The sequence below is a fragment of the Equus caballus genome, chromosome 15 (genome assembly GCF_041296265.1).
Source record: "Equus caballus isolate H_3958 breed thoroughbred chromosome 15, TB-T2T, whole genome shotgun sequence".
Taxonomy (NCBI): domain Eukaryota; kingdom Metazoa; phylum Chordata; class Mammalia; order Perissodactyla; family Equidae; genus Equus; species Equus caballus.
The window spans coordinates 35,390,864-35,417,206 of NC_091698.1; the positions used below are offsets into that span (position 1 = coordinate 35,390,864).

At 43.5% G+C, this 26,343-nt stretch overlaps 1 protein-coding gene across 2 annotated transcripts in view; it reads left to right on the top strand.

The window, feature by feature from the left end:
* SUCLG1 (succinate-CoA ligase GDP/ADP-forming subunit alpha) overlaps positions 1–4,618 on the top strand; it is a 37,992-nt gene extending 33,374 nt beyond the window's left edge. For both annotated transcript variants that reach the window (XM_001497585.7, XM_005599870.4), the window contains 2 exons: positions 2,624–2,812; positions 4,364–4,618. In XM_001497585.7, coding sequence (XP_001497635.4) covers positions 2,624–2,812; positions 4,364–4,390 — 216 coding nt within the window. In that variant the 3' untranslated portion in view covers positions 4,391–4,618. The remainder of the gene's footprint in view (positions 1–2,623; positions 2,813–4,363) is intronic.
* The last annotated feature ends 21,725 nt before the right edge of the window (positions 4,619–26,343 follow it).

Consider the following 26,343-nt stretch of genomic DNA (forward strand, 5'->3'; position numbering starts at 1 on the left):
CTCAAATATGAGATGTTGTTACCCTCCACAAGCCCACAGTGAATGAATGAATGACTTGTGGAGTCTTTGCTTTTTAATTCTCCACTGCAGTAGGTGTTGGGCTCACCGAAATAAGTGAGGAGGACCTAGTCCCTGTGTTCAGGGATTCATAGTTTAGGAGGGGAAGTGAGTTACAGCCCTGTACTGAGGTGACGGTAGGGATGCGTCAAAGGCACAGCGGGGGTCCCTGAACAGAAGATGGTCAGCTGTAGGGGGATTTGTGGAGAGCGTGGGAAGAAGAGTCAGAAAGGCCCATGGGGGAGAAGGAGGCTCAAGCCAGGTCTTAGAAGGTAAGTAGAAATTTGCCAGGTATCCAAGGAAGGGGGAGAACATTCTTCGCGGGGGAACAGAGGCAGAGCATTCCAGTCTGGAGTTACTGGAAGAAAAGGTGAGGGAAGAATGAGGGTAGCCGGGGCTGGAGTGAGCAGGGTCAGACCACGCCGACCCTGGCACGCTGGCACCCGAGCCCGACAGGGTAGTGGAAGCAAACTGTGCTAGCAGTCATTCACCACCGTGTACTCACAGGGGGAAAACCAAAAAAAAAGAAAGGCCAATTTCGTTTAAGAATGTCCTTGATGAAGCAGTAAAAATTATTAATTTTATTAAATCTTGACTCTTGTCAGTATTTTGTGGTAAAATGGAAAGTAAAGCACTTTCCACATTGAGTTGTGAGCTGAACTAGCTGCTTTTTTTCCTGGAACACCACTTTTATTTGAATGATTGACAGAGAAACTGGTTATTCAGATTTGAGTATTTGGCAGACCTTTTCTCAATAATAAAGCAAACCTGTTTTCCATATCAAGGAGAACAACTTATACTATTTGTTGCCTATGATTAAATTTGAGCTTTCAAGTGAATATTAACATTTTGGAAAACTTGTTTCTGCCACAGTAAACTTGACAGCTCCCTCCTACTAAAGACTTTTCTAATGAAACCAGGGATGATGCTGATGAACGTGGTTTGTTGATATTGAATGGTGAATGTGTCAGCATTTGGAAGATCCACGTAACTCACTGAGACTATATTTTCCATCTCACCAATGCAACTTCCAAAATCATCGTAGGCAAAAGATCCGTTTAAAGTGTAGGACAGGCCAATGGATTTTAAAGTAACGAAGTAAAGTTCATTGCTCTGGTTTCAGATTCCAACATTGCATCTAACCTTTAAGAAATTACTGCTTGAAGAGGTTTGTGTAGTATCAAAAAAGAATATCCACAATTACCCAACAGGCTATTAAAATAGTTTTCCCTTTTCCTATTACATATGTGTTTGAGGCTGGATTTTATTCCTGTACTTCAGCCGGAATAACATATTGCAATAGATTGAATGCAAACACAGATATCAGAATCCATTTGCCTTTATTACATTAGGCATTCAAAGTTGCAAAAATATAAATGCCACTCTTCTTACTAGAATTTTTTTTAAATACAGTTTTTAAAAGTTATTTTTAAATGAATTAATAAATATTTATAAAATTTCTCAGTTTTAATTTCTAGTAGAGTAAATATCAGTTATAATCTACATAAACGAGTTCTTTGAGATTCTCAATAATTTTTATAAGTAGAGGAGATCCCAAGACCAGATGATTTGAGAACTGCTGGTCTAAGGGCAGGGGCTGTGCCTGAGAGAAGGCCCTCAGAGTCCACTTGTGCTCAAAGTCTGCTTCTACAGGCCTCTGTTTTACTTGGATCCCTTATTGCCTCTGGATTGCTCTTATGAACGTGGTATTTCCATTCACTGTGAAACTTAAGCATATATTCACATGTTGTTTTATGGCATCTCTTAACTGATTAATGTGTATACGTATTTTATATTATTTCTTCAACTACTCTATAAGTCTAGAGACAGGAGTTCCTATATTTCCTGTGTGTGGGTTTTTATTTTTAACCTCAGAATCTAGTGCAGGCTGTTTATGCACATAGAGCACATTACAATGGATTTTTATTGCATAAAACCAGTCCTGATGATAGAATTTCAGAGGAGAACGGGCCTTTGGCCCTCAATCTAGTTTAGCTGTTTCATTTCGTGGATGAGGAAGCAGGGGTCCCGAGAGGTGATGTGCCATGCAGCTTTAGTCCATAGCAAATTGAGCTTGGTGACTCCTAGTCCTAAGGCCTTTCCAATATACCTTCCCACCTCATCTTTTTCTTTTAGTAAATTTATTATAGGTGAACTAATAATGAGTTAAGACATAAGATCAAGTTGAAATAAAACAACTGACCCCGTGTCTTAGTCCGCTATCACAAATCACGTAACATATTTTCAAGTATGCTTTTTGTTTTTCCAGTGAAAGAATCACATATGTATTTGTTAAACAGCTTGTGTCAGTGAAGTTGAAGTTTAGTGTCTAAACAGATAAAGAATTTGCTCAGGATTATTTTCCTGAGTTTGTATGAAAAGTTGTGTCATCTCAAAGGCGACTGCGGGGGCTTCAGTCATAGCTTCTTCATATTTGTGTTGATTTTCTTAGTGAGTGTGAATGAGGGGCCCCGCCCAAGCTATTTGCCATTTACTGGCAAGGATGAATTTGAGGTCCAGTTTTGATCAACTTTTTCATTCGATTATTTAAAATATCACTTTCCAGGGTCCCAAGGCCAAGCCTGTGGTGTCCTTCATTGCTGGTTTAACGGCTCCTCCTGGCAGAAGAATGGGTCATGCAGGGGCAATTATTGCTGGAGGAAAAGGTGGAGCTAAAGAGAAGATCTCTGCCCTGCAGAGCGCAGGAGTGGTGGTCAGCATGTCTCCTGCACAGCTGGGAACCACCATCTACAAGGTGAGCTGTAACAGTCGCCTGAGCGCTCTGAGCACTCTGAGCTCTGGGCCTTGTAGTGTGGGGCCACACTCGGTGCCTGGAAACCGTGGCCTTCTCTTCTGGGTCTTATCTGCTAACTTCCTCTGGTGTGCAGCTTCACAGTCTGCAGCAACTCCATTAGTGTCCTGGTGTCCTAATTGGGCATAACCAGGAATAACGTTCTGATTAAAAGCTCTTCTTTAAATATCGGGATTTGCTGTTTTGTGAGTGGCAAGATACAGTCTACAAGAAAGAGTTTTGGAGTCTGTAAGTGCCATGGATTCCATTTAGGGGTGGTGCACAAAATTGCCTTCTGTTTCTTTTTTTCCATGGAGGATCTTTGGGATATAACTACCCTGATGCCATAGGTTTTTGTTTCCAGGGAGAAGGGTTGAAATCTAGTAACAAGAAATGAAAGGAAGAGGGTGGAGGGTTTCAGCCTTTAGTTTCTGGCCGTGACTGTGTTGGGGTGCCATCGTTGTTTCCAGGTTGGAGGATTGACTTTTTAACCATTTGCTTTGCTTTTCCCTTTTTAATAGGACATTGTGGTTTAAAACACTCTAAATGATTTGGTGTCTTCCCTAATCTCTTTGCAATGATTTTCAGCCTGTCTCCCTGAGTGATCATTTAGGGCTCTCTCTCTCTCTTTATTTTTATGATGTTTATAGCTTTGACAAAAAAGCAAACAAACAGCAAAAAAAACTTTAAGCATGCTGAAAACAGACACATTGTATTCCCAGGAGGAAGTGATGTTTTGGCACAGTCTTTATTTGCCCCAGTCTAAGGGCTACTAAAACGGACTCATTGTTTTATTGAATCTTTGCATGATCCTGTCTTTTGAAATATGACACTGTGTGGGCCCTAGTGTTTGAAAGAAATCCATGTGGTTAGTGAGTGTGTGAGGATGAATTTTGTTTAAAAGAGAAGACGAAAGGAAAAAGCAAATTTTTAAATTCGCATTGGAGACACGTGTTACCATTTCGCTCCAGTAAGTGGCAGCAGGCATCTATACATTTTGTTGTAGTCTAATTCTTACAACTAGAGAAATGAGGTTTTTAGTATTGCTTCCTTTTCAGATGTTTCCGAGGTTCGTGGCATTTTGTTCAAATCATAACTGAATCTGTGTTTAATTTTATTCTTTGAGAAACTAAGCAAACCTGCTTCCATCGCCTTATTAAAAGGGCTGGGCGGTTCATGTATAGCAGCATTAAAGGTTTAGAGAAGCTTAGTCGGGTTTGTCAACTCCTAATTGTAATACTGCAGTGGAGAAATGAGGCTAATTCAAAGCCTCTTAGCTGCTGTATTTAGGAGACATAACATTGAAGCCGCATGTAGCCCAGTGAAATTCAAGCCGACACAGACTAATTTGAAAGCTGGTATTTTGTGTACAAGCACCTCATCCTGGCATATTTTACTTCTGTCATTTTTGGCTGTTCAAAGAATCCTGAAGATAAGAGGTTTCAGAATCTCTTTGACCATGAATGTAATCTGGATCTATTATCTTTTTATCCCCTCTCTCTTCTGTTTCTGAAGGAGTTTGAAAAGAGGAAGATGCTATGAAATTAAAAACAAGCAACGTGTTTCCTAAGCCTGTGGATTAATCATTATGGAAATAGGAAACTGCAGGTCAATGCTGTTTCCACTGATTGTCTGATTGTCAGCCCGCGCGCCTGTCTCTGGTCCTTCAGCACAGGGGGAAGCCACATGGAGTGGAGAATGTCCTGTGTTGAGATGTTTTCACCTCATTGTCCAACAGAGGCAGCCAATAAATCTACCATTTGATTTGAATATGGTTTTGAAGACTTTTTGTTGTTCCAGTTTGGGGTCGGGGGAAAGGAGAGAAATGGAAGGGTGTATGTGCATGTGTGTGTCTTAATGGGCTTGTAGGGAACATTCTAAATAAAACTTGAGAAAATGAGGCTGTAAGAATTTCAGCTTGGCATTCGTCTAATGATCTTATGCATAGAGGGACTTTGGGTCTCTTTTGGATCACAGTTTTCTCATGTGTATATATAATAGTCCCCATCTTGCATAGTTTTGAGGTTTAGAGATAAATATGTAAAGTCCCTGACACGTCATAAGGCAACTTAGTAGTTGTTAGTGCCACTGCCACCGTCATCGTCGTCATCAGGATTGCAGGCAGAAGCTCATTTATGGTTCAGCTTATGCCTAACTGAGAGACGGAGAGTCTTCAATAGCGCTGTTTTCCTGTGGCTCTTCAGAGGGCCCTCCCCTTCCCTATCCATAGCCTACATTTCTTTGCTTGCAGTTTAAGACATTCGTGGCAAGAAAGCAGGAAAGCGGTTAGTCATCCTACTTTGGTTTAAAAGAGAGTTTGTTAACAAGAAGCAATTCCAGTGGATAATTGCCACTCAGTGAGGGAGGGCACCTGTCGTCAGGAGCTTACATTCTGGAGAGGGAGAGGCACAAGGTTCTCAGATTGTGTAACTGCCCTGAAGGAAACAAACAAGAGCTTAAAAAAATAATATTAGGTAGAAGCCCCTGAAGAAAGGCTGTTTGGGAGGCCTCCCTGGGGAGGGAATGTGAGTTGGGACCCGAGGACTGAGAAGGTACCAACAAAAAGGAGGAGCACCCAAGCAAAGGTGTGGAGGGAGAGAGCTTACCTCGAGGAGGGGAGGGAACAGTGGGTGCCTGGGGGCAGTGAGCCCTGGGAGGAGCTGGAGGAAGTTTTGGGGGGCTGGGGAACCACGTGTTGCCGGAGCTCCCGTGACCCTGCCCAGGCCAGGGCACAAAGAGCGGATGTCAAGAGATGGATTCATAGCCCGAGGGATTCTGCTTGGGCTGAGGGAGACTCAGGGATCAGCGTTGGGTGAGTAGACTTTAGCTCTTGCTCATAACTCTCTCCTCATCTTGAAAGTGGGGATAATGACCACCATCCCACAGGGTACTTGGGTGGAATGTACGTTGCGGGGTGTGTGAGGGTGCTCCTCGCAGGGTGGCTAGGCTGGGGCTTGGTGGTGTTCCATAAACTTCTAAACTTGTCCTCCTGCTGCACCCAGGTCAGCCCAAGGCTGACACCAATGGCCAGGGAGGAAGGCACTTCCTGTCTTTCTGGCTGGCACCTCCAACCCAAGGTCCCTACAGGGCAAACATATCCTTTTTTGTGAGGCTTTGTGACAGGGACACAATTCAGATCAGGGGCAGGTGACCCTAAGAGGAGAGATCCTTTTCAGAGTCCACCCATTATTTCAAGCTGCTGTGGACCTGGCGCAGCCCTCCGTCCTGTCCCCTGAACATCCATCTCAAGACAACCGCTCTCTCCTCACACCTCTGCTCCTGTTGCCTACATCGGGAAGTTCAGTGCCCTCCTGAGCCTTTCCTCATCTCTCCCACCCCTCACCTTCCCTTTCCCATTCCCATTCTCTCTCCCACCTTTCTCTCCATCCCTCCCAGGATCTTGTGAAACCACCCTCTCCTGACCATCTTTCACCTCTCTTTCCCGTCCTGCAACCACCTCTGGTCTGAGCAGCTCAAACAGCAGCAGGCGAGCTATTTGCTTCTGGTTTTTCTGATTTCATTTTTAGAAAGCAAAAAGTGAAAGCTCGACTCATCACCCCAGTGCAATTTAAAAACTTGTATTACACAAACTTTCTAACATTTCTGAAATAATTACAGTGTATAATGAACTCCCAAGTACCCATCGCCCAGCTTTGGAAATGATCAACATTCTGCTATTATTGTACCATCTGTACCTGCAATCCACCTCCCCCAGTGTTGTTGTTGTTATAGTTGTTTTGTTGAGGTGAAATTTACATATGTTAAAATGCATAAATCTTTACACATTTGACAAATGGATGAAACCAAATAACCACATCCTTCTCATGATACAGAACATTTCCCTCATCCCAGAAAGTTCCACCCCATCTCACCTTAAAATAGGTAACCTTATTTTTATCCATTTTAAATTAGTTTTGTCTGTTGTAGAAATTTACGTGAAGACAATCATATAATATGAGATCTTTTATGTTTGGCTTTTCTCAGCATAATTTCTGTGGTTTCCATCCATGTCATTGCTGGTATCAGTAGTTCATTACTTTTTTTTTTAGGTATGCTTTTTTTTTAATTGGTGAGGAAAATTGGCCCTGAGCTAACATCCATTGCCAATCCTCGCCTTTTTTTTCTCTCCCTAAAGCCCCAGTACATAGTTGTATATCCTAGTTGTAAGTCCTTCTAATTCTTCTATGTGGGATACCACCACAGCATGGCCTGACAAGCAGTGTATAGGTCTGGGCCCAGGATCCAAACTGGTGAACCCTGGACCATCAAAGTGAAGTGTGTGAAGCCGACCACTACACCATGGGGGCCCCAGTTCATTCCCTTTTATTACGGAGTTCTACTCCATTGTGTGGATATACCACAACATATTTATCCATTCTCCAGTTGTTGGTCCTTTGAGTTGTTTCCAGCTTTTGACTGTGGTAAATAAAGCTTCTGTGATCCTTTATGTACAAGTATTTTGTGAACATAAGTTTTCTTTTTTCTTAGAGAGATACCGAGGAGTGGAACTGCTGGATGAAATGGCCTGTGAATATTTAACTACCTTTTTTCCAAGGAGGTTGTACCTTTTTACGTTCTCCCTAGCAAAATATGAGAGTCTGGCTTTCCACATATTTCCACATATCCACGAAAAACATTTGGTGTTTTCAGTTTTTTAAATTTTAGCCATTCCAGGGGGAAGTTGTTGGAGAAGGTCATTAAGAGGGCGTGAACACAGGTTGACCCAAGAACTGGATCCCAGAAACCGGACACTGCTCACTCTCTCCCCTGTTCTTGGAATGTACATTCTGCACATGGTGCCTGTACTAGGATCCACTTCAAGGATGCAGCCTTGAGAGAGCAATGTGTTGCTGAGACCATATGGTCTGTACATGACTGAACCCGTTAAGTCCTCCATATAGACTCTTCATATTCTGTCAGGCGGATGCGGGGATCTCCTCGACTTTCAGATGCCCGGGACAAGGCTTGTACGTAAATTTCCTTGCTTATTAAACCTGCCACCTACCAATCTGGAGCCGTCTGCCTCTTTCTTCAGTTTCTCCATGCCCTCTGTGTAGGGGGCCAATTTTGAATTTCACCTGAGGCACTCCCAAAATATTGAACCAGCATGGGTGTGAGTGGTACCTCATTGTGTTTTAATTAGCATTTCCCCTAAGAATAATGATGCTGAGCACTTTCTAATGTGTTTATTAGTTTTTCGCATTTCTTCCTTTGCAAAGTATCTTTTCAAGCCTTTTGCATATTTTTTATTTCTTTGGCTTTTTCTTACTCAATTCTAACAATTCTTTATGTATTCCAGATACAAGACCTTTCTCAGATATGCATTTTATGAGTATTTTCTTACACTCTATGCCCTGCCCACTCATTTTCTTACTGGTGTATTTTGGTAAACTAAAGTTTTTAATTTTGATAAAAAGTAACATCCATTTTTTTTCTTTTTTGTTTACTGCTTTCTGATCCTAAGACATGTTTGTCTACTCCAAGTTCACGATGATATTCTTCTGTTTTCTTGCAAGGTTTGTTATATTGGCTTGTACATTTAGTTCTTATATCAACCTTGAGTTAATTTTTGTTTATGTTGTGAGGGAGGTAGAAATCAAGACTGAATTTATTTCCCTATGGATATTTAAGTGGGTCTAGCAATATTTGTTGAAAAATCCTTTCTTTTCCCATTAAATTTCTTTAATGCCTATGTAAAAGTTCAGTCGGCCATATCATTTCTGGATTGTTTCCTACTAAGGCTTTTGTAACTTGATATAAATATTAGAATAAGATTGTTCATTTCTATAGGATTATGATTGGGACTGATTTAAGTTCTGTAGACTATTTTGGAAAGAGTTGCTGGTTAACAATATTGGGTCTTCCATATTCCAATTTTTTATTGCAAAAATATACAAACATGAATTGATTTTTGCACATTGACCTTGTACCCTAAAACATTGCTAAATGAATTTGTTAGACCTAGTAGTTTTTAAAAATAGATTTCTTAGGATTTTTTTCATGTAAAAATTCACGTTAACTATGAATGGAATTTTCCTTCTTCCTTTCCAATCTTCATGCCCATCTTCTCTTTTCCTTGCTACATTGCACTTGCTCTACTACAAGGTTGAACAGGTGTGACAGCAGATATCCTTGCCTAGTTTTGGATCTTGGGGAGATTTTTCCATGTTTCACCGTTGGGGATGATGCTAGCTTGAGGATGTTCATCCATGTCCCTTATCACATGGGTAAAACTCCCCTCTATTCCAAGTTAGCTGAACGTTTTGTTGTCCTTGTTTGTTTTTACTTTTTTTATTGTGGTCTAAATAGTTTATAATATTGTGAAATTTCAGTTGTACATTAATATTTGTCAAACACCATGTAAATGTGCCCCTGAACCGCTTGTGCCCACCCTCCCCCCGCCTTCCCCCTGGTAACCACTAAATTGTTCTCTTTGTCCATACCTTTGTTTGTATTCCACGTATAAGTGAAATCATATGGTGTTTGTCTTTCTCTTCTGACTTATTTCACTTAACATGATGCCCTCAAGGTCCATCCAAGTGGCTGTGAAAGGGACGATTATGTCTTTTTTAAGGCTGAGTAGTATTCCATTGTGTGTATATATATATATATATATATATATACCACATCTCCTTTATCCAATCATCAGTCACTGGGCACTTGGGTTGCTTCCACGTCTTGGCTATTGTGAATAATTGTTTGCTTGTTTTTTAATCCTTAAAGGGTGATGAATTTTGTCCATTGATTTTTCTGAATCTATTGAAATAGCTATATTTCTTTCCCTTTGTTTGGTCAATTTAAATGTTTGATTTTTAAATGTTAACTTGTATTCCTGTTTTTAAATGCCACTTGGTCATAATCTTACCCTTGTCATGTGTTGCTGGATCAATTTGCTAATATTTTGTTAAGAATTTTTATAAACATGATCATGAGGGATATTTATCAAAATTTTATTTTCTTGTAATGTCTTTGCCAGGTTTGGTATCAGAGTAATATGGTCTTTATACAATAATTTTGGAAATGTTCCTTTTTCCTCTATTTTTTGAAAGAGTTGGTGTAAGATAGGTATTGTTTCCTCCTTAAATTTAATAGAATTCACCAGTAAAACCATCAGAGCTTGAAATTTACTTTGTGACAGGATTTGGTTATAAATTCAATTTCTTTGATAGATAGGCTTCGGATTTCCTATTTGACCTTGTGCCATTTTTTGGTTAAGTTTTAATATTTCTCACATATTGATGAGGGTCCTCAGGAAAAAAGCTACCAACTCAGAAATTTTACCCCTTGTAGCTCCTCTTTCACAGGTAATCCCTTCCATCGTCTTTCTGATTTTGGTCACTCTCCAGTGCTTTCAGGTAGTTGTTTTCTTATAAATTATTTGGCCAGACTTAGTGATTGTTATCTGCAGGAAGGTTGGTCTGATCAAGCTATTCCATCATTACCGGAAGCTGGAACTCCTCTACTGCCTCATTTAACAAAGGGCCCTCTTCATCTCCAGCACCACCTCTCTTGCCCTAGAATGAGTAGTTGTGAACAGAATGAGGCATGTCTTTCTTAGACTTTATCATATTCGCCACATTATTCCAAAGAGGGTTTCTGGGTTTCACCCTGTCTTGTCAGAGTGCCATGCAATGGCTTTGAGACACATCTACATCCTGGTGAAGTCCAAGGCCAAGATTTGAGCAAATTTCATTTTTTTTTTATTGCAGTAGCATTGGTTTATAACATTATATAAGTTCCAGGTATACATCATTATATTTCAGTTTCTGTGTAGATTACATCATGTTCACCACCCAAAGACTAATTACCATCCATCACCACACACATGTGCCTAATCACTCCTTTTGCCCTCCTCCCTCCCTCTTTCCCCTCTGGTAACCACCAATCCAATCTCTGTCTGTGTTTGTTTGTTGAGCAGATTTCTGTGTCTTGAATGATCCCAGTCACTTCTGACCCGGTATTTTATTGCTGCTGTTTTACAGCTTTGAACACCTCACACATGTCCCATCTCCCTGGGTCCGTACACCCCAAACACAGAACATAGCCCCCTCTCCTTGAATTCTCCATGGCCTCTTCAGGAGCCCATGGTGTGTGCTAGACTCTTGCTGAGAGAAGCAGCAGAGTGTTCTCAACCTGGGAGTAAGGATCAGTCACACCTTTCTGGAGTCCTACCAAAGCCACAGAGAAATCCTCACCAGGGAACTCTTCCCCTTCAGTTTCTGCCCTAACCCTTCTCCCATCTCAGGCTGAGATGCAACCTCCCCCTCCCACCACAACCCCGCTGCTGTACTTCTGCATCTCCCTGCTGCTCCAGCTCCAAAAGCTGTTCTTTATCTCTTCTGCAGAGCCTTTGACACTTACTGTGCCTTAGTCCCAGCACATCCCAGCTCTTCAGGGAGGTCCTGGTCTTCATAATCACTCACTTTAACAATCTTGAAACAATGCTCTAAATAATCACAATTGCAACTGTCCCCCTGGGAGGAGTTCTCGGGTGAGGACAAAACGGAATTCTTTTTGCCCTGCTTCCCCAGACTCCCAACCTCTAATGTGGTGGATTCCATTTCCCTGTTACATTCCAGCACCCATCTGACATCAACTGGGTATCCTATGATTCAGTTTAATTCTAATACTAACTACCATGAGTCAACACAGACCTCCTGGGTTAAGGGGCTCAATCACACAAGATTGTCCCCACTTCAGACACCAGCTGCAAGTACTTTGTGTCCCCAGGCCACTCGTACTTCTGTCCTACTTGGGTATAAATTTGGGGCTTCCCACAATGCCCCCAGATTCAATAATTTCTACAATGACTTACAGAATTCTCTAAAAGCACTAGACTTCTGATTACATTTTTATTATAAAGGATACAACACAATAACAGCCAAATGGAAGAGAAGAATAGGGCAAGGTCTAAGGGGTGGGGCACAGGACTTCTGTCCCCATGCAATTGGGGTATACCACCCTCTTGGTACATCAATATGTTCCCAACCAGGAAGCTCTCTGAACCTCATTGTCCAGAGTTTTATTGTGATTTCATTACATAGGCATGATTGATTGAACCAATGGTCACATGACTGAACTCAATCTCCAGCCTCCCTTCCCTCCCTGGCGGTCAGGGGGTGAGGCTGAAAGTTCCCACCTTCTAATCACATGCTTGGTGGCCAGCCCCTCCCTTAAAACTGTTGGAGAGCTCAACATTTGTCACTTCGTTAGCATCAACTCAGGAATGGTTTAAAGGGGCTCATTATAAATAACAAAAGACCCTCCTATCAGGAAATTCCAAAGGTTTTAAAGGATCAGGGGACAAAGGCCAGATGTATTCTTTATTATATCACACTTGTGTACCCTGGAACTGAGTGACCTTTTCCACTATAGATCTCCACCTTTTCACTCCTTGCTTTCAATCCTCCTAGGATCCCCCCTGCACTCAGAGGAGGTCTGAGCCCACAACCTGACACACACGGCGCTCCAGTGTCAGCTTCAGTCTCCTCTCCACCTTGTCCTGGACTTCAGTCCCCAATACCTTCGAATCAGCCATGTGAAACTCCATAGCAGTCTCCAGAGAGGCCTGGTCTTTCTGGTCCCATGGCCTCGACATATTCTATTCCCTTTTGGTAGCATGCTTTCCCACGCATCCTTCTGGGTTTAATAAGCTTTTAATCACAGTAGTAATATTTGAATACTTTCTTCCTGGAAATTTGAAAATATTTTAGAAAAGACCAAACCTTCTCTTGGCAAAGGCCTGTAATGCTTGTTCTCAGCGTTCTGTGACATTAGACTACGTCCCCTCAGGTCTGTAATTTATTTAGTGACTACCGGCCATGTGGCAGGCGCTACTGAGGGCTCTCCAGTAGTCCCCTGGCTTATCCACGGTTTTGCTTTCTACGGTTTCAGCTACTCGCGGTCAGCTGCAGTCCAAAAATATTAAATGGAAAATTCCAGAAATAAAAAACTCCTAAATTTCAAGTTGCATGCCTTCTTAGAAGCGTGATGAAATCTCACGCTGTCCCACACCATTCCATCCGGGACATAAAGCATCCCTTTGTCCAGCGCATCCATGCTATATATGCTACCAGTTCGTTAGTCACTTGGTAGCCGGCTTGGTTATCAGATTGACTGTCACGTATGGCAGTGTTTGTGTTCAAGTAACCCTTATTTTACTTAATAATGGCCCCAAAGCATAAGAGTGGTGATGCCGGCAATTTGGACATGCCAAAGAGAAGCTGTAAAGTGCTTCCTTTAGTGAAAAGGTGAAAGTTCTCAGCTTAATAAGCAAGGAAAAAATTGTATACTAAGGTTGCTAAGATCTACAGTAAGAAAGAACCTTGTATTCTTGAAATTGTGAAGAAGGAAAAAGAAATTCATGCTAGTTTTGCTTTGCACCTCAAATACGTAAGTATAGGAAAAAACATCACATATACAGGGTTCGGTACCCTTCGCGGTTTCAGGCATCCACTGGGTGTCTTGGAACACATCCCCCTAAGGGTAAGAGAGGACGACTGTATTTGTATATTTCTAATTCTTATTGCAATCTGAAGGTCATGCCTCTTCCACTATGCCAAGTTGCCTTTTCAGCATCTCAGTACTTGAAAGAACTTCCCTGCTGATGACCTTCCAGTCTTTATCTCATTTACAGGATCTCCCTAAGAGATGAAATGTATGGATGAACCTGCACTCTGCCTCTACTGGTAGATGCTCTGTAATTAGCTCCCTGAGGGTAGGAATTTCTTTTGTTCACTGTATATCCCTGGCCCCTAGAACAATGAATGGCACATAGTAAGTGCTCAATAAATATTGTTTGAATTGAAATAAGAAACCCACGGCAAAGGTGCAGGAATAAGGTAGTGACCTGATCTTTATGTTTTCAATCTTTATCGGCATAGGGCTCTGAGCTATAAGGATATTAATTAAGTACAATCCTTGACTTGGGGACACTATAGTCTGCCTGGGGAAATACAACCTGCATGATTCTTTATGCAACAAATATTTATTGAGTATCTGCTATGTATCAAGCACTCCAATAGATGTCTGGGTTCAATGGGAGAATAAGACAAAGTCAGGGTACTTATCAATAGCTGATGAAGATGAACACTAACTAAGTGATCACAAGTGTGATGATGATGGTGAAGAAGACGGTAGTCACAATGATGATGGAGATGATGAGGATGAAGATGGCAACAATGAAGATGATGATGGTGAAGATGATGGTGATCATGACAGCTGTTACTTAAGTGGTACCTACCAGATACCAGCACTGTTCTAAGTGCTTTATGTGTATTAACCCATTAATCTTCACAATGACCTCAAGAGGAGCGTAAAATTACTATCTCCAATTTACAAATGAGGAAACTAAGGAATAGAGAGGTTACAACCCCCTTGTCCAAGACAAGACAGGTAGTGTAATGAAAGTAAAAGTCTTGTGGATGTGACTTCCAGGAGGCTGTAATTAGTTTGAGGAGTAAGGACATCATGAGGATGTGATATGATGTTTAAGCTTAGAGTTGCATTTGCTAAGTATGAGGTGTAGTAAGTACTCCATATGAAGAGCCAAGCATGTATGAAAGCCTAGGAACTCTGAACATTTTAGGAGGAGAAAGAAGTTGAGGGTGGCTGGATCAGGGTGAAGAAGAAGTGTGTCACCAGCTGAAGCTGGAGAATTATGAGAAGAGATCTTAAAGGCCAAGTTAAGAATTCTGCACTTTATTCCAAGAGCAGTGAAAGATATTGAAGAGTTTTAAGTAGCAGCATCTGCATTTTTCAGAGAGCTTTCTAGCTCCTGTGTGGATGCAGGAGGCTGGTCAGGAGTTTATTGCATTGATGCAGCTGAGAGATGATAGTTTCTTGGGCCAAAATGGTGGCAGGAGAGAGAGAAGACAGTTGATAGTCAGATTTGAGAGATCTGTAAGGATAAACTAGACAGAACTTGGTAAATTATTGGATTTAGGAGGTAAGGATGAGAGAGGTGAGACAGATGGTCAGTTTCTGGCTTGAGCAGCCGGATGGCCGAGGCCCTACCTTGATAGTCAAGGAGAGAACTCAAGACAGTGTGTTGAATTTGAGGTTTCCTCAGGGTGATAATGTCAAGGAAGCCGTGGCAACTCCAAGTCCAGAGCAATCTGGTTTGTCCTTGTGCAGGAAGTAGCAGAAGCCCCAGGAATGATTAGGTCTTCTAGGGAAAGAGAAGGGGTGAGGGCCTCAGTCCGCTCCATCTCTGAGCATTGCCACCATCCAGGGGTCAGGAGACCGAGAAGGAGCTAGAACCTCCTGAACTGCAGAAGGAATGGTACGACAAGCCCACCAGAGAACATGACAGTGAACTTGAGGTTCTTTTTGATTCTAAATCCTCACATGCAGAGCTCAGATTCCTAAGACTGGTTGGGGAGGGGGATGTCAGAATTTTTTAAAGGCTTATCATTTAGACTTGGACTTTGATTCCTGGAATGCTAGCACTGGGAGGGTCTCAGTAGTCATCCAGTGAGCACAGCCCTCGATTTAACATTCTTTATGGGAATCTGGTGCCAAACTTCCTTTGCAATGCATGGATGACAAATCCTATATCACATATAAGGAGGCACCAAGGAGGGCTTTCTCATCCTGAACTGCACCTGAGAAGAACCAAAACGTTTTCTGCATCACAAAGTGGAGTTATGAGGATTTACCAGGAGTCAAAGTGGCATTGTTCTTGGACGTCACATATTTGAATTGTAAGGCCTCGGCTGGGGGGTGTGGAGGTTGGGGAGGGTGGCCTCCTTCTGTGGGGAATTCAGAAAGGGATGGGAAGTCAGTATGGATGCAATGGAATGGAGTTGGGATTTTTTTTTTCCCAGGAAAATAGAAGGCTGAGAGGTAAATGGATTGTAGGATTAACTGGAAATGATAACCATTTATGATCCCAGATGCCTTTTTGAATCTGATGAGCACTGTGGACTCTTCCCAGAAATACATACCCTTGCATACCCCAGGCACGAAATTTAGAGCCCTAGACTTAAACTCTCCCCTGAGGTATTTGCAGTTTAGTATTGAGCTCTTGGAGAAGGAAAGACCAAAACCTTACATGGGAATTACAGGATTCATTGTGTGCCTCATCCTTGAAGCCAGTCCACCCTATGCAATAACTCATACCTGCTGGCTAGAAAGAGGAGCTTAATCCCCATTGACAATCATGTTTGCTTGTTTCTGACCAGGTTGGTTCATTTGGTCCTGTCTGCTCCAGGTTCTGACCTTGTAGCTCCATCTCCTACCTCGATTCCTGGTTTGGCTCGTGGACTGGGCATTAGGACTTGTTCTCTCATGTATTTGAACTTGGGTTCTCCTCAGTGGACTTTGGCTTGGATGTCCTTTTTGCTTTCAGCATCCTGCAGCCTGGGTTGTCCCTGGCAGGTGTCTGACAGATGGCACATTCAAAGGTGAAGCATCCTGGGATCAGAACAGAGAGAAGCCATTACCACTGTTAGGGCTGAATTGGCAAGGGGAGGGAGCTGCTTCCAAAGCTGAGGCCAATAGCTGTGTGAAAGGGCGCTGGTAGGAGCTGTGGTCCTGCATAGAGGAACACAACCACTGTCCAAGTCAAGACTTGACATGGAGGGAGTGAAGGGAATAAATGCCCTGACCTCACACCCCTCCCATCCTCTGATCTCCTGCCAGTGGGAGGACTGGCTGAACCCAGCTGGAAGCCCAGATGATGCCATGCATAGAGCAGCCTCATGGGGGCACAGAGCAGGGCCGAACAGGACAGAGAAAGGTGGAGAATGGATCTGGAGGGACAGATGGAGAATCACAATTTCACCTACCCCGACTCTCATCCTTGGACGGTATTCTGGCCAGGGCTGCAGCAGGTCCCTTTCGGGGGAATGTTGAGGAGAAACTAGATATCAGGTACCATGGTAGATCATGGGCACATTTGGGGCAATACCTGATGCCATCAGGGAAATCCTTAGGGGAATTTTGCATTTTACCCTATACTAAGTTAGGGTATAAAATAGTTAATTGTTGTTGTGCTCTCTGAGGTGTTGGAAGATAGAATTGCATTTGTAGGTGAGTATACCATGGCGTTAGGTTTCTTGAGTGTCCTATGAGATGAGTGAAGATAGCTTTAGGATGTTAAAAGGAGTGGAGGTTGCAGCCCCAGATGAGCACCCTGGGACCCAGGAGGTGAAGGGCCTGGAACCCGAGAGGAGAGAGGTCAGGAGGCTGAACCAACACAATGTCTTCAGAGAGTCCAGCACTCACGCTTTATAGTTTCTCAGAATCCTGCTGGCGACTGTGAGGTTGTGAGTTCCTTGGTTCCAGGCTGCTCTCTGACTGGCTTTTCAAAGTACCTCTCTGGAAGTCACCCGGCACGGAGCATTTTGCCCAGAACACAGCAGGCAAAATGGAACTTGTATCTAAGGCTCACGGGCAGGTAGCACAGGCTGAGGAAACAATTCTTTTTATGTGGTTTCCAGACAGTTTGTCTTTGTTCCTTGTTTCCTGGATGACAGAGGTGCTGTAACACCTCCGAAGATCTTAAAAAGACTGACCTAGCCTCATTTTTCAGGTGGGAGAGCTGATTCATGGAAGTTAACCTAAAAATCACAAAAAGTTGGCGGCAAAACTGAAATTTGAACCCAGGTGGCCTCTCCTGGCTCCCAGACCCGTGCCTCACTCGAGGGGCATGAGGAGGGCCTATGAGCCGGTCATCACGGAGCATTTAGAGGTGATGTGGGTATGCTTAGAACAGACAGCATTTGCAGGGATATTGAATCACAGAAAGCGGTTATTCAAACAGTGTGAACTACAATTGTGATCCTCCCTCCCTGAGTTTTACATATTCTACAAGTGGGATGGTTTCACCCTGGCAGGAGCATGGTCAGAGCATGGTCCAGGCCATGAGATGGAGCAAAGCTGGAGGACTGGGCAGGAATCAGGACCTCGTTTTTGGCTTCAGTGGCACAGAGCGCCACTCTTCTCTCTAATGCGCAGACTGCAGACTCTCAAGATAAATGATTCAAGGCGGTCTTAGCAGCTTTAGAAAAGGTCACGGGAAAAGGAACTGCGATTCCTTATCGATTTTGCTTTATCAAGAATTCCATTAAAGCTCTATGGGGCTAGGTATTTGCTGTCAGCTCTGTCAGATCTGGACTCAGGATTCAAAATTGCTCAAGATCAAAACCCTGGTTAGGTAGGCTGTAATCCATGGGAAAACTGAGCCGACGATGTGAAGGGCAGGACTCATGCGTTTATAAGTGAAGGAGTTCTATCTTTTAATAACTTTTTAGGTCACTAGCGTTTGGCTATGGGAAGGAAAGCAACTTCTCAGCTGCTGAATTAATGACATTTCAATATGCAAGAACTTTAATTTTGACAACAGAGGTGGGGGGGCCTCTGCAATGTGACTGGTTGGTCTTTGGTGATTCCTAGCAGCTGGAACAGGAATAAGCACCGATCCAGAGAAAAGTATGTCACCTTCAACAAGGTCCCTGCAGGTGACAGTTTTCCAGTGATGGTTGAGGAGGAGGAGATGCTGAATCCAAGAAAGTAACCCATGGGAGAAAGAGTCAGCCTCAAATGCCATCCAAGACTGGACAGTGCAAAGCCAGTTTACGGTAGTGTTGGTCAAGCTAGAACTTTCCTACTCTCCTGCTCCCACTCCAGAAGGGTGAGAAACAGCAGCTGGCAAGTGAAGAAAATGGTAGGGAGGGTGGGGAAAGAAGCCACCTCTGTTCCTCCCTAGCAGTTGACTTCCGCCTGAAGCAAGCCCGGGGCCCCTCTGGAGGAGGGCCTGAGGTGGGGGGCTGGAGGTAGGGATGGTGAAGGTGAGAGTGGTGGCGAGCTTTACCTGTGAATGGAAATTATTGATTATTACTTGGAATTGGAAATACAGTAGTCTTCTTTTACCCCTAGTTTTACTTTCCAAGGATTCCGTTACCCGTGGTCAACTGTGGTATGAAACTATTAAATGAAAAATCCTAGAAATAAACAATTCCTAAGTTTTAAATTGCGCACCATGCTGAGTAGCAAGATAAAATCTTGAGCTGTCTGGCTGCATCCCGCTGGGGATTGAAGCATCCTTTTGTCTGGCGTATCCACACTGTATGGGGTACCCTCCCGACAGCCACTCGTAGCAGCCTTCTCGGTGATCAGACCTACTGTTGTGGTATCACAGTGCTTGTGTTTAAGTCACCCTTATTTTACTAAATAATGGCTCCAAAGGGTAAGAGTAGTGATGCTGGCAATTCGGATATGCCAAAGAGAAGCTGTAAAGGACTTCCTTTACATGAAAAGGTGAAAGTTCTCAGCTGAATAAGGAAAGAAAAAAAATCATGTGCTGAAGTTGCTAAGATCGACGATAAGAATGAGTCTCTATCTGTGAAATTGTGAAAAAGGAAAAATAAATTTAGGCTAACTTTGCTGTGGCACCGCAAGTATGTATGTATAGGAAAAAACATAGTGTATATAGGGTTCAATACTCTCCGTGGTTTCAGGCTCGGGGCTGTCCACTGGGGTCTTGGAATGTATCCTCAACTGATAAGGGGGACTACTGTACTAAATTCTGAAGCAATTTTGTAATTTAAGTGAATATTAAGATTTTGAATATTTTGAGTGGGAACAGAAAAGTCATCAGGGCAGGAAAAAATAAATAGCCTCCTCTTAGTTTCCCAGGACTGCTGTAACAAATTACCACAAACTGGGTAATAAAACAGCAGGAACTTATTCTCTCACAGTTCTGGAGGCCAGAGTCTGAAATGAAGATGTCAGCAGTCTGCGCTCCCTCCAGAGGCTCTGGGGAAAGGTCTCCGCCAGCTTCTGGCGGCTGTTGCTATTCCCTGGCTTACAGCGCCGTCACTCGCATCTCTGCCTCCGTCTCCAGGTCACCTTCTCTTCTTCCCTCTCTCCTTTCTCCTGTGTCCCACTTGTAAAGGTAATCATTGGACTTAGGGCCCCCTAGATAATGCAGCATGATCTCTTCATCTCAAAAGCCTTAATTACTTCTGCAAGGACCCTTTTTCTCAATAAGGTAGCATTCCCAGATTCCTGGAATTAGCACAGAGACATCATTTTTGGGGGGAAGGACATCATTGAATCCATAACACCTCGTCAAGTTATTTTGTGCTTGCAGCCCATGAATTGTTCAATACAGTCGGACTTGGGAAAGGATGGAGAAGGCGGGGCCTGATGCTGAGGGCTGAATCTGCACTTTCGTCTGGAAGCCCCAGGGAGGCACCGCAGGGATTGGATTAGACATATTCTCTCCAGTGTAGCAGGAGAGAGAAAAAGCTCTGGGTCTGTGGATTCCATGTGAGAGGATGAAGGAGTTGCTGTTTGTTTTTCTCTTCTTCGTTTTAAAGAAATGTATTAATGGAATGCAGACAAGTTCCTCAGCTGAAAGCAAAAGACGGGAGAGTTTGTTGGAGGGTTGAAGGGAGAGACCTTACGAAACGGTCCTTAGGAGAACAGTAAAGGGAAAAGTTAGGTCTTTCTCACATCACACTGTAAGTACTCATAATTGTCTCCCTGCCTCAAATCTCTCCTCTGTCTTTATCTTCACACCTCTCCTTATTCTCTCTTTTTGCTCAAAAACCTTCAATGAATCCTTGTGTTAAGAAAGTGAAGTTGAAACTCTGTAGCCTAGTAAGATCCACCATGGACCCCAACAGTCCCCTGCTCCTTGATCTGTGCAAGTGTTTGCTCCTCAGACACACCAAGGGCTGGCATTTTTTTCTGTAGAGAACCAGATAGTAAATATTTTAGGCTTTGCTAGTGCTGGGCCTCTGTTGTGACTGCTCGACTCTGCTGTGGTAGTGAGAAAGCAGCCAGAGACAATACTGAATGAAAGCATGGCTGTGTTCCAATCAAACTTTGTCAGCTCTGAAATTTCAATTTTATACAATTTTCACGTCATAAAATATTTCTTTGATTGTTTTTCAGACAGTAAAAATTGTAAAACTCAAGTGCTGGCCCGGTGGTGTAGTGGTTAAGTTCATGAGCTGTGGGGTTCATGGGTTCGGATCCTGGGTGTGGACCTAGCACCACTGGTCAAGCCATGGTGTGGTGGCATCCCACATAAAGTAGAGGAAGATTGGCACAGATGTTAGCTCAGTGACAGTCTTCCTTAGCAAAAAGAGGAGGATTGGCAGCATATATTAGCTCAGGGCCAATCTTCCTCACCAAAAAAATAAAATAATAAAACCCATTCTCAGCTTGCAGGTCTTACAAAAACACACGGGCCGGATTTGGCCTGTGAGCCATTGTTTCCCTGTGAAATAAACCATGTGTGTTCCTTCTGTCACTCAGACCACCTTGCCTGTCTGAAATCCATCTTCTTACAAGTCTAAATCTGCCCTATACTCTAACCTAAATGCTTCCCTCTCCTTTTCCATCAATATTCTTCAAGCCCCCACCTGCCCCAAAGCTCTTAGGGCCTATGCTTGGCAATTAACTTCCTGTAGCCCAAATTGCCTGTGCTCCTCACGATGTTCAGCGGGCCTCCCATCTATCTTTTCTATACCTATCTTGCACCTCCCAAGCAGACTGTATATTTCTGAAGGGCAGAGCTTGCATTTTATGTCTCTGTATGTCTCCTGGAGTCGTGCCCTACACCTACTTGGTGTTCAATAAATATTCAAGAAAAATTCGTACTTTTTCGGCCCTAATCTGCAGGGCTCAAAAGGATTGTTTTATGCACAAAGTTCAGAAATAAAAAGCCAAACCCCAGCAAAATTGCTTCCTTTTGCATTCTTCACTTTGATGATGTCTCTAAGGTGTGGTTTTCTGGATTCTTTATGCCCCTGCTACACGCCAAATTACCTTATATTTCTGTTATATCTAATAGATACGGGTGACATGGAAGGGTCCAAGGCCCCCGGTCACCTAGAGTCATATACCAAAACCTGTCAGAGCAACCTCAAAAACAGAGCACACCAGACGTTTTGTTAAAGGCTTTCACCTTGTACTGGATAATTATGCATCGTCAAGTTAATTCACACTAGAAGGAAGCAACAGGAATTTGGGGTGTGTTGACTGTAATTCAGCCAGTTGGGACAATGGTGATTAGCACTTCTCTGGGTGAAACTACAATATACGGTTCTGATACAGGCTCTATTTGGAGGTCATTGAACAGATGTTACTTGAGATAATGCTATGCTCTGGGAAGGGAGAGAACAGCAGATTTTGAGCGTTCCAGATTCTGTGCCTCAGGTATTTAAACCTGTAAACTCTCCACCCCGCCTCCCACGCAGGGCCCTTCGAGGCCAATCTGTCGAATCTTTGACCCGAACTCAAATGAGCCTCCGCACTACTTTTGCACAGTAGATAATGATCATTGTTGAGGATGTTTCTCCCTCTAAAAGCATTTTTAAAAAATGAGGGCTGACCCGACATTTCCCCTCTCGTCTCAGAGTCATTCCCTGAGTTATTTCAGGCGTTGGTTACTCAGAATCAGTCCCCGGAATCCAGCTTTCAACGCTGCAGCTGCATCTCTGCCTTTCCTCATGGAAAAGACGAACAGCACACCCCAGAAACCCACGTGCAGAAAGTCTGCCCTTTCTTTCCTCACCAGGCTCTGTCTCTACCTACAAAATCAAACTAGCTAGTTGCCAAGTCCTAAAATGTCTTACACAGAGGAACAGTTTTACATGTATATATATATACAAAATCTGCAAAAACGCAGCAAGCAGCAGAATGCTGGCCATCGCTCTCACTTATTTCTCTCACAAGGCGGTCTTTCTAGGAGAGTCTTTGTCCTGCTTTTATAGGACTTCATAATCTCTTGGAAGGTCATTAATGGTGGTGACCAGGTCATGGACCTACACTTACAAAGGAGACTGAAAAACTTCTCTTACTTGAAAATTGCTAAGACAAATGCAAGGTGCTCAATCCATGAGACCACTAAGTGTATCTTAAGTCACAGCTGTGTCCCTGGAGTCTAGTACAGTGCATGGTACACGGTTGATGTGAAATACATGTGTCTCCTTGGGTCACGCCCATAGCCTATTAAGTGCTCTATAATTTCAACGAAAAATGATACTTTTTAGACATAGCCTAGCAAATACATATATATTTGTTAAACGATCAAATGAATCCTGGCTGCCCACATTATTGCTTTCTTTGGGATGCTGGCCGGAATGGGAATGCGTGCAGTTGGAAAGGGTGTAAGTCTTAATTAGGGAGTTTCATGGGAGGCTCCCGCCCGACTCCAGGCAACAGGAGAAACAGGATTGTAATGGAGGTTGCTGGCAGATTTACCCCGAAGCCAACCAGGCTTAAGCCTGGAGCCTCTTATTTGCCCCTGCTATTCCGAGGCTCTGTGAGGGTCCCTGGCAATTTTGTACTCCTCATCCTGCATTCTTTTCCTCGCAGCTTCATAAGTTGCAGTCCGCATAGAATTTGGACCCGTCCTGGGAGGTTCTCGTTAGAACCTCTCTTTGACTTCCGTGAGACCCGTTTTGATCAACATGTGTTTGAAACCTCAGTTCAAAAGATCCCGCAGGTGTGACTATTTCCCAGACTCCTCTAGCTTCCCTCTCTCTCTCATCTCCACCCACCTCACTCACAGCTGCCATACTTACCTTTCTCTGGTTTTTGTAACATGCCAACCTCTTTCCCACCTCTGGGACCCCTCGCCTCTTGTTCTCTCTGGTCCCCCTGGTCCACATGCACACTTTTAGCCTGACGAGGTCCTTCCAGCCATTCTTTAGGTCCTTCTCAAATCGCTCAATCTATATTTTAACCTCCTCCCTGCCTTTGCTATTTCTCTTTCAGAGTAGCACAGGCTGGTTTCCACCCATCACACATACTTGGCTTAGAGTTATCTGCATGCTTATCTGGTTTACAGTCATCTCCCCTGTAGCCTGCAAGGTGGATGAAAGCGGAGATAACTTGATTTGTTCACCCACGTTTGCCATTTTAGACTCAGTGCCTGGCACATAGTGTGTCCACATTGAATATTTAATGAATAAATGAACATGTGCCCCTATAGGACTGAGTGAAAACTACATTGCGTTTGGCTTAGTTTGTGTTTATTTTGTTTGCTTGTTTTTACATTATTATTGCTTTCACTGCACATTTCTGCTCTTAGAGGACAGAGACCATGTGCTTTTATTGCTTGTGCCAGGCTCAGAGATAAGAGCTTAAAAACAATAATAATTAAAAACATCCTCTATGTTCTCCTGGTGCTGGTGCAGTCCTTGTAGTCCACACGCAGAGACGTTGCTGTCCGTTTGCTCTGAGGTGTTTGGAGTCTACACTGCTGTGCTTGGTTTGTTTTCTGCTGGAGTGGCTGAGCGAGGGAGAGAATCTCTGAGGCCATGCTGCTCCTGCTTTCTGCTTCCCTGTCCTTGTTGGTGATGGGCGTTACAAGTAGGTAGCAAGAAATCACATTCTCTTTGTTGGCAGCTCTAAAGAGCATCTGCAACAGTGGAGCAGTGATTCTCAAATTGGGCACAGGGTTGCTGGGGAAGCTTTGAAAGAGCACCCCTGCTGCATCTCACACCAGACCAATTACAGCAGGATCTCTGGGGTGGAGTCCACCACCAGATGTTTGAAAAGCTCCCAGGTGAGAAAGAAAGACAAATACTGCATGGTATCACTTACATGTGGCATCTGAAAACAAGGTCATATCTTAGAAACAGAAAGTAGAATAGTGGTTGCCAGGGGCTGGGGTGTGGGGTGGGGAACGGGGACATTTTGGTCAAAGGGTACTAACTTTCAGTTATAAGATGAACAAGTTCTGGGAAATCCAATGTACCACATAGTGATTACATTTAATAATACTGTGTTGTACATTTGAAATTTGCTAAGAGAGTATGTCTTAAGTGTTCTCATCACACACAAAGGTAACTATGTGAAGTGATGGATGTGTGAATTAACTTGATTGTGGTCAATATTTCACAACGTATACATATGTCAAACCATCACTTTGTACACTTTAAATATATACAATCTTGTTAATTATACCTCAATAAAGCTGATTCTAATGTACAACCCATGTTGAGAACCACTGTCCTGGAGGAACAAACAGGGCCATGACATTTTCTGGAGGAACGTTCATAAAGTCTCGACTGTAGCAGTGACACACACTTGGAACCAGTCTAAATTTTCTGTGACACAAGCAGAGAAGCTGTGCTCCCAGGCTATGATCCATTTTTTTTTCTCGCACAGGTATGGAAGGAACAACCCTAAAGAGTCCCTGTGGCCTGGAAAACTTTGGAAGAGAAATAGGGCTTTGGGATCTGGAGTTTCTTGTTCGATTCCCTACACTCTTCCTCTCGTCCGTGGGGCAGGCAGGATTTATGAGGTCTGCAGCCAGTGGGGCCAAGCTGCTTTGAAATATGATTATTTGGGGTCTCAGAGTATTCAAGAGAGAAATGGCACTGGAAGGAACAGACAGAGGTGCTATTTATCTTAGGCCTTTGGACCTAGGATTCTAGGTGCTCATTCAATTTGCAATCCGACGGCCTGGGTTGTCTCTTAACTTGGCTACTTACCATATGTGTGATTCTGGGCAAGTCACTCAACTGCTGAGCTTTAAAATCCTCATTTGCTAATTGGGGCTAATGGTACGTATCTCACTGGGTTCTTGTGAAGATTAACTAGATAACGCTTGTAAAATACTTAGCATAGCACCAGGTGTGTAGCAAATACCCACTGAATGGTACCTGTTGGTAATAATAAGAGCAAATGCAAGCTCTCTGAACACTCTACATGGTAGGCTGTAGAGTCCTTGACAGTGGGAATCATTTTATTGGTGCTTCTCTTCCCAGCTTCTCCTGCGGGTCCTAATAATGTGTGTGGAACTGAAGGGAATGGGCCGGAGTGGTGAGGCTCAGGGAGGAAGTGAAGGAAAGCACTTTAGGAAGGATTCTACTGAGCAGAGAACCTGAGCAGCCTAGACAAGTGGATCTTAAACATTAGTGTGTCTGATCATCTGGACAGCTTGTTATAGTATGCATCTGGGCCCCACCCCAGAGTGTCTGATTCAGTAGGTCTGGTAAGTAGCCTCTGAGATGGCCTCCAGTGACCCCACCTCCTGGTGTTCATGTCCTTGTGTGATCCCCTCCCCTTGAGTGTGGACTGGGTCTAGGGACTCACTTCTAATGGACAGAATACAGCAAAAGTGGTCTAATATCACCCCTGAGATTAAGTCACAAAGAGACTGTGGTTTCCATGTGCTCACTCTGAGGGAGGCCAGCTGCCTGTTGTGAACTGCCTTTGGGGAGACCTCTGTGGCAAGAAACTATAGCTCTAAGTAACAGCCAGCAAGGACAAGAGGCCTGCCACCAGCCGTGTGAATGAGCTTGGAAGGAGATCTTCGCCTGTTTGAGCCTCGAGGTGATGCAGCCCTGACCAACACCTTGACTGCAGCCTTGTGAGAGACTGTGAGGCAGAGATACCCAGGTGAGCCATGTCCAGATTCCTGACCCACAGAAACTTTGAGATAATAAATGTTTGTTGTTTTAAGCCACCAAATTTGGGGGTAATTTGTTACATAGCAATCGATAACTAATACAGTAGATCTG